The 19401-nt window shown below is 36.8% G+C and overlaps 1 protein-coding gene across 2 annotated transcripts in view; it reads left to right on the top strand.

The window, feature by feature from the left end:
* Cacna2d1 (calcium voltage-gated channel auxiliary subunit alpha2delta 1) overlaps positions 1-18583 on the top strand; it is a 448878-nt gene extending 430295 nt beyond the window's left edge. For both annotated transcript variants that reach the window (XM_060374048.1, XM_060374047.1), the window contains 5 exons: positions 477-532; positions 951-1080; positions 2959-3068; positions 3403-3485; positions 14684-18583. In XM_060374048.1, the coding sequence (XP_060230031.1) occupies positions 477-532; positions 951-1080; positions 2959-3068; positions 3403-3485; positions 14684-14800 (496 nt within the window). In that variant the 3' untranslated portion in view covers positions 14801-18583. The remainder of the gene's footprint in view (positions 1-476; positions 533-950; positions 1081-2958; positions 3069-3402; positions 3486-14683) is intronic.
* Positions 18584-19401: the final 818 nt, after the last annotated feature.

Genomic DNA, 19401 nt, shown 5'->3' with positions numbered 1-19401 from the left:
GTTGTATTTCTCTATGAAATCTTATGTATGCCATATTACAGATTAAGCTCAGGCCTGAAATTCAGGTAGTGATTTTTGTTTGTATATCTTTATTGCACTATGGAGTTTTGATCACTGAAATCAAAAGATTTCAGGATATAACGGGTCATGCACCAAACACAGATATTCCTCCCCATAGTGTTAACACCTCTGTACATTAATACTACTTATTAGGCTTCTTCACTCGTGTACATCCCTCATTTGGTCCCAAACACCTTGACCTCATGAATCTTTAGCCAATTAGAATCAAAGGTGTGACATTTTTCACAATTCAAGAAACACAGTGTCTTAAGGTTTCTGTTACACTATGTTTTTCTAAAAATAATGAAATGAAGTATGCATGTTTTTGTTCATGCAAAACTGCTCAGAATTTTTGAGTAAAATATTGTAAAGGACCATTTCTAGATGTTTCTCTATTATTCGTTTTAAAAATTCAGGTCTATTCTCCAGCAGTTCCTCTTGAGTTTGACATTTCCACGGCTCCTTGAGGCAGGTATGTCAATGAGCAGATATGGCCATTGTCACAGAAGTCCAGCTTTCTTCTGGTGCCAATTCAGTCTAGTAAAGTCAGAGAGAGTAGTAGCATGTGTGTGAGTGTGTGTATGTGTGCGTGCATGAGTGTAAGCAAGAGAAAAAGATCATCAAACTGATATTTTTGGCATTCTGAAACTTACTTTCCAATGATTTATAAACTTTTACAGTTAACTTTAGGCAACATATTGTAGCTTAAATATTAATTTATTACTAAGAAACTTTACAGGCACCTTTTAATGAGTATCAGGCAACTTACTCAGCAGTAAACCAGCCTACCATAAAATGTCTTTATGCATTAATGTTGGCCCTATGAGCAGCAATGCCAAGAAGTGTGGCGTCTTCCCCCCTGGTGATGATCTGTATTTTGACTCCCACAGTTGAGATGGAGGAGGATGACTTCACAGCCTCCCTGTCAAAGCAGAGCTGCATCACGGAGCAAACCCAGTACTTCTTCGATAATGACAGTAAATCATTCAGTGGCGTGCTGGACTGTGGAAACTGCTCCAGGTACTCTGTTCTTCCTGTGTCGCACTCCCTGTTTACTAAGTACAGCACTCTGGCCTGTCATTCACAGGGTGTAAGGGAAATTCTCAGTGGAGTCAGAGAGGAACAGTTGATTTTAGCTACAAATGTCAGAAGCACTTGGTTTTGTTACAGGTCTTGTAAGTTTTGATAGCCTGTAATTGTTTTAGCTACAGATATGTGGTAGAGATATCCGCTTCTGATTCTAGACAGAATGGAAGACATTTTCATGCAATTTTATAAACAAGATCAATATTAATAACTTTTTGTCAGAATTTAAATTATGATAATAATTCCAATCAAATAATGACTTTATGGTAATTAAGAAGGACCATAAAAAGTTAGAAGGGTTTTTGCTTATACTTCTAACCATTCTCTGATATGAAGAATTGAATATTACCTTTAATTTGAAATTGAATGTCCTGAGGAAAATCTCTCCTAAGGTTATGTTAATGTCAGCATTCATAAAACATCTTTAAAGTGTTTGGAAGACATAGACAATACAATTGGCTGCAATGGAACAGCAGAAAAAGGCAAGAAGGGGGTACTGGGAGTCTAAGGAAACTGCTAACCCAGGCTGTGGGGTTTCTGAGCCCAAAGTACAAAATACCAAGGGGCTTTCTAGAGAGGGAGGGCAAGTTATTCCAGAAGGACGTCAACAGAGAGCAGAAGTGGGAGGATGTAAGGCAACCTGAGCCAGTGAAAGTACTGGGGTCATTGCTGAGGGAGGAGAAAGTTAGCCTAAACAATTACAGTAACTGTTTGTTTTTTTTTTTACTTTAAGGAAGTAACTGATAGACGTGATCAGTATGTTTATTGCTTGATTTTGCAAACTAGGTTTTTAAGTAGGTAGAGGCGATGAAGAGGTCAGACATGAACTGTGGATAAGTTCTTTTTACTTAAAAATGAGTGTATACAAGGCTTTCACGTTTAGAAAACAGCACAACAGCATAGCGTCTCTCCTTCTGGAGTACGCTCCCAGCACCTTGAGCTTGCACCAGGCGTGGTCCACTCAAAGTCATGTGTGTGTGAAGCACTGGTAGGGTAGACATTTGTCTAAAATCACTTACAATCACAAGCTTCCTGTAGCTCCTCTTCGGTGTTTCCCCAGTTCAAAAGGAAAATCTGGTAAAATTCCACTTCTTTTAAAACCATAAAGAAATTAGATCTTGGTCATGTGTGTTTATTTTTATATTAATTACAAAGGGAAACAAAATAACTGACACTGGGGATGAAGTCTAAAGCCTGATTCCATACCTGAGCTCAACAAAGCAAGTTGCCAACTACAGGCACCTGTTTACAATATAATTAAAGTTAGATGCAATAATTAAAGTTTTGTGTGACATTTCAAGACCCCTGTTTACCATATTGGGTACAACAGAACACATTTTTCTCTTCACAGAATGACCGTTAGGAGCACTGATTTGCACTCTATTCTGACATTAGTGTATAATGTGATTTGTCATTTGCTTTCCTACTGCAGCTATCTGTAAAATAAAGTACTGTTGGTATTTATTATCACCATTTTCTGAACATTTAAATTCAAACACTTTTAGGCATTTGGACAGTAACTATATAGTATATATTTTGTAACTAGGACTAACAACTTTCAATCAAAGATTTTTTTGGTATGACCTTGAATTTTTAAAAATATTTTTGAGAGAGGTAAGGTTAGGTAAAAACGTGGAGATCTTGTAGTCACACTCATTTTAGTGTATGTGTGTTTATTTTTTTGTTGATGGTGATTCTTCGTTTCTCAATATATTATTTTATTTTTGTTTTCATTAAGTAAGGATCTTGGAATGGTTTCCATTCTGCCTTTCAAAAGACAGTTTCCACTTACTGGGCTACTCTATTTTGCAGAATCTACCACATAGAAAAGATTATGAACACCAATTTAGTGTTCATCATAGTGGAGAGCAAAGGAACCTGTCCCTGTGACACGCGGCTGCTCATGCAAGCAGAACAGACTTGTATCCTTTGACAGTGGAGATATTTGGAAGTGACCATCTAAAAGCAATGAATATTTAAGTTTGCCACCCTTGTTTATGCTCATATAGAGAAAAACATTGCAGTACAAAAAATATTGGTGTGTAGGTATGAACGGACCACATTAGTCAGGAACTCTGAGAAAAGTGAATTTGAACACTGAGTTTCTCCCAGTCCTATGTACTGGGATTTATTCTGTTGCCTGAGAGCACTGGCATAAGCTGGTTTTGATTGATTTCAGAAGTTAATCTATCTCATTTCACTGTTTTAACCGTGTGGGGAAGAAGTTACGTTTTGTTCCTTGACAAGCCTCTTTAGCTGATGGTCCAGATCCTTGCGACATGGTTAAGCAACCCAGATACCGAAAAGGACCTGATGTCTGCTTTGATAACAATGTCCTGGTAAGGGTTTTTAAATGCATTAAAATATTGTAAATTAATAGTCACTCTCCGCAAAGAGCCTTCGAGATATGTTTTCATTTTTAACTCAAACATTATATCCTTACTAGAGTATACCTCATTAACATGATGTTCTTGTTAGTAAAAAGCTTTTCCATTTTATGGCTAACAATGGACCTGTAAGGTTATACAAAAAAAATGTTTAAGCCCTGACACAACACTGATGCCCTTAAGTTGGTTTGGTATTGGCCATCTACAACTGGGCATAGGGTCTGCACTTGAGAGTAGTTTGTTTCCCCAATAAGACTCTTTTTGAGCAAATTAACTTTTTAATTGCAAGTGACTATTGATAGGTCAGAGCTTCCAGGTTAAGAGTGTGGGTGCCTGTCTACTTCTCCTTTCAGCTCTAGGACGCCAGCTGGAGCAGATCCATGTAGGCCCTATACATGCTGCCGTAGTACTCTCTTTGAGTTTTTATTCAGTTATTTTGTTCTACTTCCTCCTATATCATTTTTTAATTCTATCACAAATTGGATTTTTATTACATCCCACAATTGTATTAATTTCTTTTTCTATATCTTAGACAAACTAGAGGGTTAAATTCATAAAATATCATAATCCATACCTAATGTACACGATTTAATGATTGTTTTTTTTAAACTTTAGCTCTATTTCATTATTTGTTAGAATACTATGGTGTTATACACAGTAAATGCACATATATTTAGCTAGATCAATGTATATATATATGTATATGCATACATATATACATACATACATATATATGCAATGTCTTTGCTCTAAAATTAACTACCTTCATTCACAAAGATGATTATATGTTCCCATTTACTTTTATTACTTCAATGTAATATTATCCAAGTCTTTAATTTTTCTGTATTTGTTTTTCATTCACTGGCTTAATTACCCCCAATGAGTATTCAAACAAAACAGAAGATTGTCTTCTTTTAAACTGGTACTCTAAAGACATGTCAGAACATTCAGTGATTAATGTATATTTTTACAGGTGTTTTGCCTAAAATACAGCAGTATCAGCCTCAGAAATAGTAATATATTATGCAAATAAAAAGTGAATTAAAAAAACAAAACATTGTTTAAAAGATACAATCAGGAGTCCAGGAGATAGATCAGTGGAGATAAATTTAAATTGTCTCCACCCACATAAAAAGCTAGACATGGCTACCAGTGCCTGGAACCTCAACATTAGCAGCTAAAGCTATGCAGATTCTAGACTCACTGGCTAGCCAACCTTGCCAAAACTATGGGTTTGTAGTTCAGTAAGAGTTAGTGTCTCAAGAAAATAAGCAGAGAAAGACACTGTTTGTCCTGTGGACTCCTGCTAAATTAAACAGACAGACAGTAGGTGGATAGGTAGACAAATAGATAAATAAATAGGGAGCCAGATAGATAGCTAAATAGGTATATAGACAGATAGATAAAATTGTTAGTAGAGATAGATCTAAAAATGCAGACTGTGACACCCAGAACCCTTTAAGAATAATTGCTGTTTTATCTTGAAAAGTGGATAAAAATTTAAAATAAACTTCAATTCTCTTCAAACTATTCCACAAAATAGAAACAGAAGGAACATTACCAAACTCATTCTATGAGGCCACAGTCACCTTGATACCTAAACCACACAAAGACCCAACAAAAAAGAGAACTTCAGACCTATCTCTCTTATGAACATTGATGCAAAAACACTCAATAACATACAAACCAAATTTAAGAACACATCAAAGATATCATCCATCATGACCAAGTAGGCATGCAGAGGTACTTCAATATACAGAAATACAACGATGTAATCCACCACATAAACAAACTGAAGGAGAAAAACCACATGATCATCTCCTTAGATGCTGAAAAAGCATTAGACAAAATCCAACACCTATTCATGTTTAAAGTCTTGAAGAGATCAGGGAAACAAGGCACATACCTAAACATAGTAAAGACAATATACAGCAAGCCTATAGCCAACATCAAACTAATCCGCGAGAAACTTAAATGAGGGACAAGGTAAAGCTACCCACTCTCTCCATATCTCTTCAACATAGTAATTGAAGTCCTAGCTAGAGCAATAAGATAACTAAAGATTAAGGGATACAAATCAGAAAGGAAGAAGTCAAAGAATCACTGTTCACAGATGATATGATAGTATACATGAGTGACCCCCATAATTCAACCAGAGAACTCCTTCACCTGATAAACACCTTCAGTAAAAAGGCTGGATACAAAATTAACTCAAAAAATTAAAATCAGTAATCCTCCTATAGAAAAGAAAAATGGGCTGAGAAGAAATTAGATAAACTGTATGCTTCACAATAGCCACAAATAACATAAAGTACCTTGGTGTGATTCTAACCAAGCAAGTGAAAGACCTGTTTGAAAAACTTCAAGTCTCCGAAGAAAGAAATTGAGGAAGATATCAAAAGATGAAAAGAGCTCCCAGGGTCATGGATCAGTAGGAATGACAGAGTGAAAATCACCATCCTGCCATGGGCAGTCTACAGATTCAATGCAATTCTCATCAAAATACCAACAAAATTCTTTACAGTGCTTAAAAGAACAATTCTCAATTTCATAGGAAAAAACAAAAACCCAGAATTGCTAAGCCATTCCTGTACAACAACAGATCGTCTGGAGGTATCTCCATCCCTGATCTCAAGCTGTACTACAGAGCAATAGTAATAAAACTGCATGGTATTGGCATAGAAACAAAATGGTGGATTAGTGGAATAGAATAGAATAGAAGACCCAGAAATAAACCCACACACCTACGTATACTTGATTTTTTACAAAGAAGCCAAAACCATACATTGGAAAAAATGACAGCATCTTCAACAAATGGTGCTGGTCTAACTGAATGTCTACATGTAGAAAAATACAAATAGATCCATATTTATCACACTGTAAAAAAGTAAAGTCCAAGTGGATCAAAGACCTCAACATAAACCAGACATACTAAATCTGTTAGAAGAAAAATTGGAGAAGATCTCTGAACTCATTGGCACAGGAAACAACTTCCTGAACAGAACACCAACAGCACAGGCTCTAAGAGCAGCAATCAATAAACGGGACCTCATGAAACTGAAAAGTTTCTGTAAAGCAAAAAACACTGTTGTCAGAACAAAACGACTGCCTACAGACTGGCAAAGGATCTTCACCCACCCTATATCTGACAGAGGGCTAATATCCAGAATATATAAAGAACTAAAGAACTTAAAAAGCAACAAATCAAGTAAACCAATTAAAAAATGGGGCACAGAGCCAAACAGAGAATTTCTATAGAGGAATAGCAAATGGCAGAGAAACACAGAAATACTCAACGTCCTTAGTCATCAGGGAAATGCAAACCAAACCACCCTGAGATTTTGCCTTACATCCATCCTTCCATCAAAATGGCTAAGATCAAAAACTCAAGTGACAACACATCCTGGAGAGTATGTGGAGAAAGAGGAACCTTCCTCCATTGCTGGTGGGAATGTAACCTTATACAAACACTTTGGAAATCAATCTGGAACTTTCTCAGAAAATGAGGAATAGTGCTACCTCAAGATCCATCTTGGCACTCCTAGGCATATATCCAAAATATACTCAAGTATAAAAGGACGTTTGCTCAATCATGTTCATAGCAGCTTTATTTGTAATAGCCAGAATCTGGAAACTGCCCAGATGACCCTCAGTTGAAGAATGGATACAGAAATTGTAGTACATTTACAGAGTGGAATATTACTCAGCAATTCAAAACAAGGAAATCATAAAATTTGGAGGCATATGGTGGGAACTAGAAAATATCATCCTGAATGAGGTATCCCAGAAGCAGGGAGACACACAGGGTATCTACTCACTTATAGGTGGATATTAGACATATAATATAGGTTAAACATACTAAAATCTGTACACCTAAAAAAGCTAAGCAAAAAGTAGGACCCTGGGTAAGATGCTCAATCTTCGTTCCGGAAAGCAAATAGGACAGACATCCAAAGAGGGAGAAAACAGGGAACAGGACAGGAGCCTACCACAGAGGGCCTCTAGAAAGACTCTACCCTGCAGGGCATCAAAGCAGATTCTAAGACTCATAGCCAAACTTTGGGCAGAGCGCAGGGAATTTTATGAAAGAAGGGGGAGATGAAAGACCTGGAGGAGACAGGAGCTCCACAAGGAGAGCAACAAAACCAAAATATCTGGGCATAGGGGTCTTTTTTGAGACTGATACTCCAACCAAGATCCATGCATGGAGATAACTTAGAACCCCTGAACAGATGTAGCCCATGGCAGCTCAGTCTTCGAGTGGTTACCCTAGTAAGGAGAACAGTGGCTGTCTCTGAAATGATCTTTGCCCATTGTTACTAGGATCAACTTGTGTGCACAAGGCGTCATGCCAGGTCCACAATGCCAGATCCCTAGCTCACTTTACGTCCAGTTTGCATGTGGTGTGGATTGTCATTCACTTTCTCTAATTTGTTTCTCCTTTTGCTTTTCACTTAGAATTTTAGAACATAACCCAGATCCTTAAGTCCATGATAAAAAAATCCTGAAACAATATTATAAAAATTCCAATATTAATGTTATTTTGTAAGTTGTCTTTTACAAATGGTGCATCTATTTGTCATGCTGACTAAGCCCAACAGGTCAGATTTCTATGCTTGTCTAAAAATCATTATTTTCTTATAAGGTATTGGTATAAGCATTAAATTGATATAGTAAAAACTGAAAAGACCTTCCTGATACTTCAGTTTGACTCAATTCACAATCATGAGAACTATTCATCTTTATTTTAAATTTTAAAATACGAACATAAAGTTAGGGACAATTTCAGTCTCATCAAAGTTTAAGAACTTCTAAGAAAACCATTCTGATATTTTTCTTTCTTTCCTTCTTTTTTTTAATACACATATAACAAGTAATATTTCAGAATTTGTTCCCAAAATATGTGTATGCTTATTGCAATATTTTCGTATAAAGGTTCCTAAATTCTGAATTCATTTTATGCACTGTTATTTGTATCTAGGCCAAAATGGCCATTAATCTTTACTCTTCAGGGAAGTTTCTGATTAAGAAAGCAGAGCTGCTAAAGAGCTGCTGTGGGCTGCATCTGTGCTCCTTGTTGCATTTATTGTTAATGGTGTTTCATTTCTGGTGCTCTAGAGTCATTATCATGATATTGCTACAGCAGCATTTGTTGTGCTCCTCCCTGATTGGTCCTTGGGTAATCATTGATTAGGAAAACCCATACTGATGATATTGTAAGAGTAGGCTCATGGGAGGTGGGGAAAAAACAGAGGAAAGCACAGGAAATAGCCACATTTGTTCTGAGAAAATAAAATGATGGCTTTTATACTAAAATACTTCAAACAAATATATTATTAAAATGCCAAATTTACTGGTTTCTCTTGTTAGGGTACTATATACTTTTATAAAATCAATACACACAGGTTAATTTGGAACATACTTTAATTCGTCCATTAAAAAGTATGTAATTCCTGAGTGAGCTGTCCCAGAAGCAGAAAGACACACACGCTATATACTCACTCATATAGACATATAACATAGGATAAACCTACTAAAACCTGTACATCTAAAGAAACTAATTAAGAGAGAAGAACCTGACTAAAACTCTCAATCCCCATCCCAAAAGGCAAAGAGGATGGACATCAGAAGAAGAAGAAAAAAGGAAACCTAGGAACCTGCCACAGAGGGCCTCTGAAAGGCTCTGCCCTGCAGACTATCAAAGCAGACGCTGAGACTTATGGCCAACTGTTGGGCAAAGTGCAGGGAATCTTAAGTAAGAAGTGGGAAATAGTAAGATCTGGAGAGGACAGGAACCCCACAAGGAGAGCAACAGAACCAGAAAATTGGAACACAGGGGTCTTGCCAGAGACTCATACTCCAACCAAGTACCATGCATGGAGATAACCTAGAACCCCTGCACAGATGTAGTCCATGGCAGTGTAGTGTCCAAGTGGGTTCCATATTAATGGGAAGAGGGACTGCCTCTGACATAATCTGATAGGCCTGTTCTTTGATCACCTTCCCCTGAGAGGAGAGCAGCCTTACCAGGCCACAAAAGATGACAATGCAGCCATTCCTGATGTGATCTGATAGACTAAGATCAGAAGGAAGGAGAGGAGGACCTCCCCTATCAGTGGACTTGGGGAGAGGCATGTGCGAAGAAGGGGGAGGGAGGGTGGGACGGGGAGGGGAGGAAGGAGGGGCTTATTGGGGGGATACAAAGTGAATAAACTGTAATTTTAAAAAAGTATGTAATTAATCATTTAAAATGTAATAGGATACTTCCATAGCTGTCTCTATTTGTAATAATAATAAAGATATGCAAAGTGGAGCCTATGGATACCAACTTATTATATGGTACATATGAAATGGTATAAAAATTCATTAATTTTTAGGTTTTCTTTTATATTTTACTTTATTCAATAATATACATTTTAGGTTTGGATTAAATGTTATCAATTAGACATAAAAATGTTTGCATAAAAATAATCACTGGGTTTTGTAAGCTACCACTGCTTAATAAATATATTTATTTTCATTACAGATATTCAAATTTCACTACAAGTATTCAAAAACAAATATTAAAATAGGAATATAAATGTTCTTAAAAAGTACCAAAATTTTTATTTATAAAGTTGACAAGGATATAATGAAAATCATGACATACACACTGAAATACAAGCATTTGTGAATTTTACCTCGTAGTGCCAAAACAATATTGCAAAGTAATGCCTGAGTTTGTTCAGACTTTATCACTAGCTCCTGCAGTGATAGCTTTTATTTATTTTCAAACTTTTCTACAGAAAATGGAAATTACTTTTTAATCTCGGTATTATTTCCAGAAAAAGGCTTTAAAGAGTGGGCTCTCTCTCTGCTCAAATTTAGTGTCCACCACACAGATGTCTAAGTGCTTATTATCCTCAGGAGATACGTGCTTTCCAAGACAGTGCTTTGCCAGTCATGTATCTGTATCCAAATGTACATACCAACGTCAAGGAAATACATGCCATCTGGGCACATCTCCTGTGTCTTTACTGAACATCTAATATAAGAGCCTGGCATCCTGCAGTTCCCCTAGGGGATAGAGATTACAGGTATAAGATTTCAAAGCTCCACCCCATGAGGACTTCCTAAAACACAAACATCCAAAGCGTACCTTTCAACAGGGTTTTCATGCAGACTTAAAAGGTAAGGAGCGAAAGAAAGGCAAGGAAAAATACTGAAAGTCGTTAAAAGTAAAGCAAGCACATTGGGTGAATTGTTTTATTTTATGCAAACTCATAAACAAAAGTATGTCACTGAGCACATAAAATGAATATGGAGAGACAAATTTAAATGTGCATGATTCTTACGCTTTCTTGTGTGCAAAACCTTGACCAACTCTACTACTGATCTTGTGACATTGTGTGACTTTTCCCGCTGAGTCTATTCCCATTCACATTAGAGAAAGAGGGTAGAAAAGAACAGAGTAATGTTCCCTCACAAGCTTGGTGAACCATTGGGATGACCGCAGTTACTGACGGAGTGTAGACAATGTATGGTTTCCAAAAATCTCTTCTTCCTAGCAATTGTTAACAGCTCATAAATGCTCCATGGGCTTCCTTGGCCCACTTTCTCCATCCATAAAGTAAAGTTAATGAGCCCAATATTTGGGAGTGGTGAGGAGTGACCATAGATGCTCGGAGTCAAGTTGACATTGGTCATGTCTAGCATGGATGACACAGTCACACAATACATGGGTTAATGAAGTTAGGGTTGAAGCAAAAATTTCTTTAGAAATTAAGAAAGACAATATATGTGTTAGGAGTATATTTCCACTAAACATGTCATTTTGAATATTTGACTTCAAAATATATATATTTGCCTAAATTTAAAAGTGAGTTGTTGTTGTTGTTGGATGTACTCAGCTGTTATATGCCATCTGAAAGAAACAGTGCCATTATAATATGGAAAAAAAAAACCTCAATATTCTCTTAGTCAGAATATTGTTTTAGGAAAAATATTTTTAAATTGTCTAAATTTTCCTTAAATTACTGTGATCTTTGTACAGTTAACTGCCCCATGTTCTGGTTAGAGAAGAAGACTACCAATGCTTGTTTAATCACAGCAGACAGCAGAGACATTAGTCATTTGTATGCATGGTATTAAAAACTGAACCTGAGAGGAGGAAACCACATGACTGCAACTGTGAACTGTAAACTATGGCTTGGATGTTTCTTATAATCAATGATGAAAAAAATGGATTCTCAGGTGATACTTTTATTGATAGGCTTTAGGGAACACTGCCCCATGAAGCAGTCTAGCAAAAGTGTCAATAAACATATACAATATTGGCCCCTAGCATTTTATTGACTTAAAGTTAAGCTAAAATATGAATGTGCTATTTTTTCATTGTGAAAGCTCTTTAAATTAGGTTGAGTGGTCTCATGATGTCAATGGGATTTCTCTCTCTTTTTTTATTAATTACACTTTATTCATTTTGTATCCTCCCATAAGCACCTCCCTCCTCCCCTCCTGGTCCCACCCTCCCCTTTCTGCATGCATGCCCCTCCCCATGTCCACTGATTAGGGAGGTTCTCCTCTCCTTCTTTCTGATCTTAGTCTATCAGTTCTCATCAGAAGTGGCTGCATTGTCACAGTTCTAGGTTATCTCCATGAATAGTCCTTGGTTGGAGTATGAGTCTCTGGGAAGTTCCCTGTGTTCAAATTTTCTTGTTCTGTTGCTCTCCTTGTGGAGTTCCTGTCCTCTCCAGCTCTTACTATTTCCCACTTCTTACATAAAATTCCATTCACTCTGCCCGTCAGTTGGCCATCAGGCAATACCACCCTGAACGCGCCCGATCTCGTCTGATCTCGGAAGTCAAGCAGTGTCGGGCCTGGTTAGTACTTGGATGGGATTTCTCTCTTGACAAGCCAGAGAAAATGCTGAAGTTTCTACTGAAATCTGCCCACTTGTGATTTAGAATTTCTTTAAAAGTATATACCATAATTTTCTTTCATAGCAGGGATTTATAATAACTTCTAAGATACCACCTCCCCAAATGAAGCAGATATGTTTTATCACCATATGCAGTAAACAAAGATGGGAGAGAAAATAAAAACAATGAAAATCCAGAGAATATATTTTCAGAGCTTATATCTATAAAATAAAGATAAGTTTTATATTGATAAGAATTTCTGTGACAGCATTCACTCTTCATGTATAAACAAGTTTTATTTGTATGGTGATTCTTTATTCCATCTGATTAATAATTAATCAGACTATGGGGACTCCTAATTAGGTGACAGTTATGTATGTCTTTATACTATGTTTGAGATGGGTGGAGTTTGTATATAGTTATGGGAAGTTATGTCTTTTTAGGGAAAGTTATTTCAATCTGAAATCCCAATGTGACTGACGTCCTATGGAGTTTCCCTACCTAGAGAGAAGAGTAGAAGAAAGGGAAGAGAAAGTGAAAAAAAAAATCCCTAAGATAGAGGGCACTCTGTAGAGAATTATAGTGTTACCAGAGTATAGTCAGGGAAGGGAGAGGAGTCAGGGAAGAGAGAGGAGTCAGGGAAGGGAGAGGAGTCAGGGAAGGGAGAGGAAGGGGATATGGAAAGAAGTAGCTACAAAAGCAGCTTGGCTACAGATGGTGCAGAAGTTCTTAGGAGAGAGTGTGAATTGCATTTAGAGCATGGTGAAATCTTCAGATATGAGGTGGAAGGCACTGACTTCTAGTTCCAGAGGACAGTTTGCTGGAGAAGATCGGAAAATAATGAGAAGAATGAGGTACCGTTAGCAGGGTGAAATGTGTTGGCAATGGACCTAAGACAGTGAACAGTGTGTTTGGAGATGTATTTTGAAGCTACAGTTAAGAGCGCATGTTGACTGATTTGCCTTTAGAAAGAGAAGAATTTCAGATTAACTCAGAGTCTTTGGTCTGATCTATGCAAGAAGATCTGTATAGGGATGCTGGAAGGGATCAATAAGCTCAGTAGCTAAGTTTTAAATCTCCACGATATAGACAAGTGAAAAAGCTCACTAGTTGGAGGTCTGGAATCAGATGAGGTCAGTTCAAGGAGAGTAGGAGAATCCCAAACAAATTTCCAGAAAAACTGGAAAAGCATTGGCCAAAGGAATATTATACAGCATTTAGTTCTCCTGAGATGCCAACAAGATTAGAGCTGATTCCCTAACTAGTTAACTAATCAGATAATTATCTCACAGCTCTTTATGTTTAAAGGGAAGCATTTGAATATTAAAAGTTTTCCTTGGTATACTGATTTCTCAGGACTTTTCAAAACAGAAAACAGCTATGCCATCTGCAAACACAAATCAAAGAAGAAATACTGTTTACTCAGCTGCAAATAGTGTTTTAGTCTCTAAAGGTGAAGTAAACCAGAAGGTCCCTGTCTTTGAGAGTTTAAGCCTTGGAAAGTTACTCTACAAAGAACACATATTTATTTATGTAACCTATTTCAATCTATGGAAGATGAACTTTGGAACAATAACTTTTTTGTTGTTTGTTTTCTTTTATGAGGAAGAGTTTCTCTGTATAGCTCTGGCTGTCCTGGAACTCACTCTGTATGTAGACCAGGCTGCAAAAAGAGGATTTTTAAACTATGAAAAATGCACAGTATGGAATCTGGGAATGAAGGGTGAAGAATGACTGGGTTCTTAAGGCTACTGATGCTCTATGAAGCACTCCCCTCAGTGTGTTCATTGCACACACTGGGGCACTGAACGGCTCTGCACACAAATTTTGCTTCTCCTTCCAGCTTAGTTCTTCATTTGGATTCCATGTTTTCAGAATTCCCATGTATTGCTTCAATTTCAAGTATGCCGTTTCTCATTTTACTCTAAGTCCTAAAATCATGGTGCTACATGTGATGTAGAAGTAGCCCTTAAACATCAGAAAGTAGTAATTCATATATCCAAAGAAGGATTCATTCTTATTAGCTTTCATTCACCATGATAAGAACTTCAATCATTTGTCAAATGGTTCCAGGGAGACCACTATAACGCAGTGTCTCCACAGTGAAATCTGTCGGTATTACTTCCATCCCAGGTAAAGCAATTGACCAGGTGAGCGCAACAGTGGGTTAAAATGAATTAGTCTGAAAGCTGCTTTGTTATGTGGTTATTTGAGATGTTCATGTCATTTGTTTGTTTGCGTTTCTAACAGGAGGACTATACTGACTGTGGTGGTGTTTCTGGATTAACCTCTTCCTTGTGGTCTATCATTGGACTCCAATTTATCCTCCTTTGGCTGGTATCTGGCAGCAGACACTACCTACTGTGACCTCCTAAGCCCCAGATCTGCAATGAAATTCCAGACCCTGCCAAAACATGAGCCCTCAGTTACATTCAAATAGGGTCCCTTGAAGAAGCTACATAGAACATTAGCTGGGCCTCATGGCGTAACTTAAGGCTCAGATTCTTGAACATCCACCGGCTGCATGTCAGGGTGTTGGAAACTGAAACTTGTGTGAATGCTGCATCATCTATGTCTAACATCAAAGCAAAACTCTCTTTGTGCTCTGTGTGAAGTCTGAGAGTTCACTGTTGGTGATGACATGTAAAAGACTCCCCCAAGCAGGCGTTAGGAAAAGAAGCAGTCTTGACTTTGACCTAGGATTTCAACCTGCTGCAGTTTACCAAGAAGAAGAGAAGGAAAAAAAATGAAAACCCTAGTGCGGGACAAGGATATTTTTGCCTTCACTTATTATTTTGTTAAAAAGTAATTCCTGCTTTGAGTAGTTATTAAATAGAGAGAGGGAGAGAGAGAGAGAGAGAGAGAGGGAGAAAATACATTGGTCTAAACTGTTGAAATACAAACTAATGGCTAATTTTCTACCAAAAAACATGCCATGAATAAAATGCCTTATAAAAGAATGACTTCTCTGCCAAAAAACAAAATACAACAGACCAGTTGAATTTGGATAAGGTATGAAGGGCTGGTTAGAAAATAAGAAAGGAATGACTAAGCTAAAGGTGCTTGCGGGTGAAATTGGAATTCATGACGCATTTCTTCATAAATGTAAGCCCTTAAATGCGTGATGCAATGCCCCCTTTTTTCACAGTACAGTCATGTAGTGTTAGCCAGATATTTAACACACTCTTAAGAGAAGCTTGTTGGGGGGAGGGGAAATGTTTTCCTTGTGGTTAAAGAACTTGGGTTGCCAAGGGTATTTTGCATGATGCTGCTGCTATTTTAACTTTCTGGTTTGTTTTTCTTCTTACTGTAGAGTATAGTCCATTGAAAAGTTAACTGGGTGAGATTATTGTCATGTAAGAATCTGAAACTTGCAGTGTACATGCACTTAAATCATCCATAACATGTTGTTAAACTACTCTGAATATACTGTGCAATGTAAATGCTGAATGGCTGGTTTAGGCGGACGGTGAAATGAGAATTCATGGATTTTATACAGACTCATGCTTTTGCCTGAAAACCTATGTACAGATATTTTAAGTACATAAATCAGATTTAACACATTTATTTTTTGAAAAGTACATATACGTTCTCAATGAACATTTATCCTAGGTTTCCTCTTTGTTCATTTCAATAGTAGCATGTACAATCTAGAAGTTGCTGTTCTTGCTGCTTCTGTCCCTCCATTTTGGTATGATCTTATGACCAAAATTCCCATACAACTTCATGAGGGGTTTTACAGTAATCTGAACAAATAGGAAACCTTGAATCTATGTGTATGCACATGAACACTTGATTGTGAATAATAAAATTTGTTTTTATACAGCCTCCTTAGTGAAAAGCATTAGTGTAGTAGATCAGAAATTTCATTATAGATTACTATGGTAGCAAAACTTTATTTATGATTCTAAAATTATTTTCAGGAATAAACAGTATTTGAAGAAAGGGTAAAAACAATGAATGTGTCTAAGGAGAGTAATTTTACTGTAAGCTGAAAGAATACATATATTTTTTATGGCAAATGAAGCTTTTTTCCCCTTTTAGTTAAACATGCCAAGTATTGGTGTGTGCATATGCTGGAAATTTTCATATATATCATTTTACAATCAGAGTTATTTACATTCTCCAGCATACTTTAATAAGCTCCACGTATCAAAGTTGTAGTCAAGTCCTTAATATAGTTTACTGTTTTGTTTATAGCTTTGCATATACTGTAATTTTTTCCTACCCCCATACTATCCTGAGTAACATTTGTGTACATTTCATAAGTTAAGATTTTGCTTTAATTCAGAAGGGAGGAGGGGCAATTGGAATCACTCTGCCAACTATCATCCTAAGAAATGACATCAGTCACCACTTGTAATGCATTGTCATTTTTTAGTCTGTTTATGACTGCTGTTCACATTTTAGAAAACAGAAAGGTGGTATAACAGTAGGGCAAACATGTTTAAGTCATGCAGTTTGTTAATTATTTAAAACTTACTACCTTTTGCTGGACTCTTTTAAGTCATGCACATGTTGGGGAAGGGAGATACTGGTTTTTCCATATAGGTGATGCACATGAAAACCATTGAATTGCTTCTGGCAAACAACAGCCTACCTTAAATTATGTTTAAAGTGTATTGACTATGTATTTCATGGCTAATGTCAGTTACAGAGTGTATCACCATCAATGACATTATTGCTGTATTAACCACCACTGAACTTGGCATCTCTTGGCAAGGCCCTTTTTGATTTCGGTTCTACATCTTCACAACTATAGACATGGTAACAAACTAGGCACAAGCATGTGCCCTCTGACTAAAACTTGTTTTCATGACAAACAGTAATATTCATGCTTTCACATACTTTTTTAAATGACAGTAACACTCATCTCATCAAAATTACAATATTAAATTTAACATTTTTTCTGAAAATTGTGCTGACAAAAATAGTATAGTCTGTTATTTCCAGAAACAACACTACATAAAAAAACCATTTTTAAAGCTTTTTAACTGTTTTTACTTAGTTAATTGTTGCTATACTCATGTAGCTCAGTGTACTTTGTCATGTAAACAAAGTCAAAACAAGTCTTGCATTGGTGTTGAGTAGCAGGAAAGAATTTTTGCATAAGTGGTTTCATCTTTTCTTCATTTGAACAACCAGCATTACTGCCAAACACCAATCGTGGTCCATATTTGTAACAGGTTTTTAACATGACATAGTTAGCAAGTTTGACTGAAGAGATTTTTAGGTCCTGGGCCTACAAGATTTTAGTATGATCTTTTTTCATGTTTCTAATGCTTGAAGCATTATTGCTGACCTTGGAAAACACAGTGTTGCTGCCATTTGTAAGTTTTCCTATATATAATATTCCTTTTATTAACTGTAAAACTAGCCTTATGGGGTTCAAATAGGCAGTATCCCTTTTAAGTGACCTTTGCAACCCAAGTGTTACTTGCTTATTTGATGCTCTCTTGTACTTTACATCTCATTTAAATGCCTGTCTTGGAGTCACCAAAGCTTAAATTCTACGTCTTAATTTAAAACTAAAGGCATAAAGTCTAACCTAGCAAGACACAATGGATTTTGTGATTTGTCCACTTGCCCCAAATTCTAAATATTTCATCACTAGCTGGAACTTGTTTTTCATAGCAGAATGTTAATATTGTCAATAGTCAGTGTACATTTCTGTAAAGAGCAGATCACTGAATAGAACTGAGTGATGATAACTTCCAGAATTTTGAAGACATAGCCCTCACGAGTGGTTTCATCTACCTTATTTCTAGTTCACATAAAGGAACCATGGAAATTCCACTGAGACTTTTGGGATACTGTCTTGTGTAGATGCCAACTGAGTTTCCGGTGGGACCTGGCAAAGCTGTCCTCTCCTTGTGCTGTGTAACTGTGTGATCATGCTTTAAGGATTCCTTCCATGAAATGCTCATTGTGCATCATGCAAGAGGCCAAGTGGCCTTTGTGAACAACAGCTTTTTCCTCCCCTTGTTATGTTCTCTTGACACTTTTGTGGAAACTAACTAGTCAGATGAACACATTTTGTAAAAATTTGTATGATACTGTTATAAAAAAAATTTATAATCCCAGAAAATGTTGTGTTAAATCTTGTGCAAAAACAGTATATTCAGAATAAAAGTTTATCATTGAAAGTCACCACAGAGTTTGGGATTGTGGCTTTTTTAAAGATCCAGTTGAAAGAGACGGTTGTCCATCAAACATACATTTTTAAAAAGCAGGCCTCTGTCTAGGTGGAAAGAATTCTAGATTGCAGAAATAAAATGTGGCTTCAGAGGTGTGCTTTCACAGACCTCAACATATATAGGAATACATAGATGATTCTTTATGTAACTGACCTTCCTCTCCTGTGCATTCTCCATAGAGACTTTGAGGAGTTTAATACACTTAATAAATAAGACAATTTCCTAGAAGGGAAGAACAGTGGTTCTGGGTTTCTTTAGGAACCTTGGAAGAAACAACACATCTGACATGTGCATGATTTTGATATACGTTAAATCTTAAATATAAACATTTCTCCAAAGTATTGGCAGAAAAGGCAAGTATGGGATTAAAATGCCATGTAAGGTACTTCAAAGGGGCATTAATCTAGTTTACTGCTTGCCTCAGGTCTGCTCACCTCGTGAACTAAAGGACTGATACTGTATGGAAGCTACTACAGTATTTGCTTCCTACTTTAGTACAGTGAAGTATTTCATAAAATAGAGCAAACTAGATAGTACATGAGAGTCTACTGTCATATGTGGATTGAGATAATGATGACGGGAAATCTCTCTAACATGTTTGATCAAGGCATTTTAACAGGAAAGTAGAACCTACTTAGAAGTATGAGGTAGATAAGATTTGTTTTTTTCAACATCTGGCTTCATTTGACACCAATTTATCTTCTCAGTCAATCCGAGTACTCCCCAGAGGTCCTCATTTCCTTCATCACTCATCCTGATCCCCTTCCATCT

The sequence above is a fragment of the Meriones unguiculatus genome, chromosome 21 (genome assembly GCF_030254825.1).
Source record: "Meriones unguiculatus strain TT.TT164.6M chromosome 21, Bangor_MerUng_6.1, whole genome shotgun sequence".
Taxonomy (NCBI): domain Eukaryota; kingdom Metazoa; phylum Chordata; class Mammalia; order Rodentia; family Muridae; genus Meriones; species Meriones unguiculatus.
The sequence above is the reverse complement of the archived record's forward strand: the minus strand, read 5'-3'. Positions and strand labels throughout refer to the sequence as shown.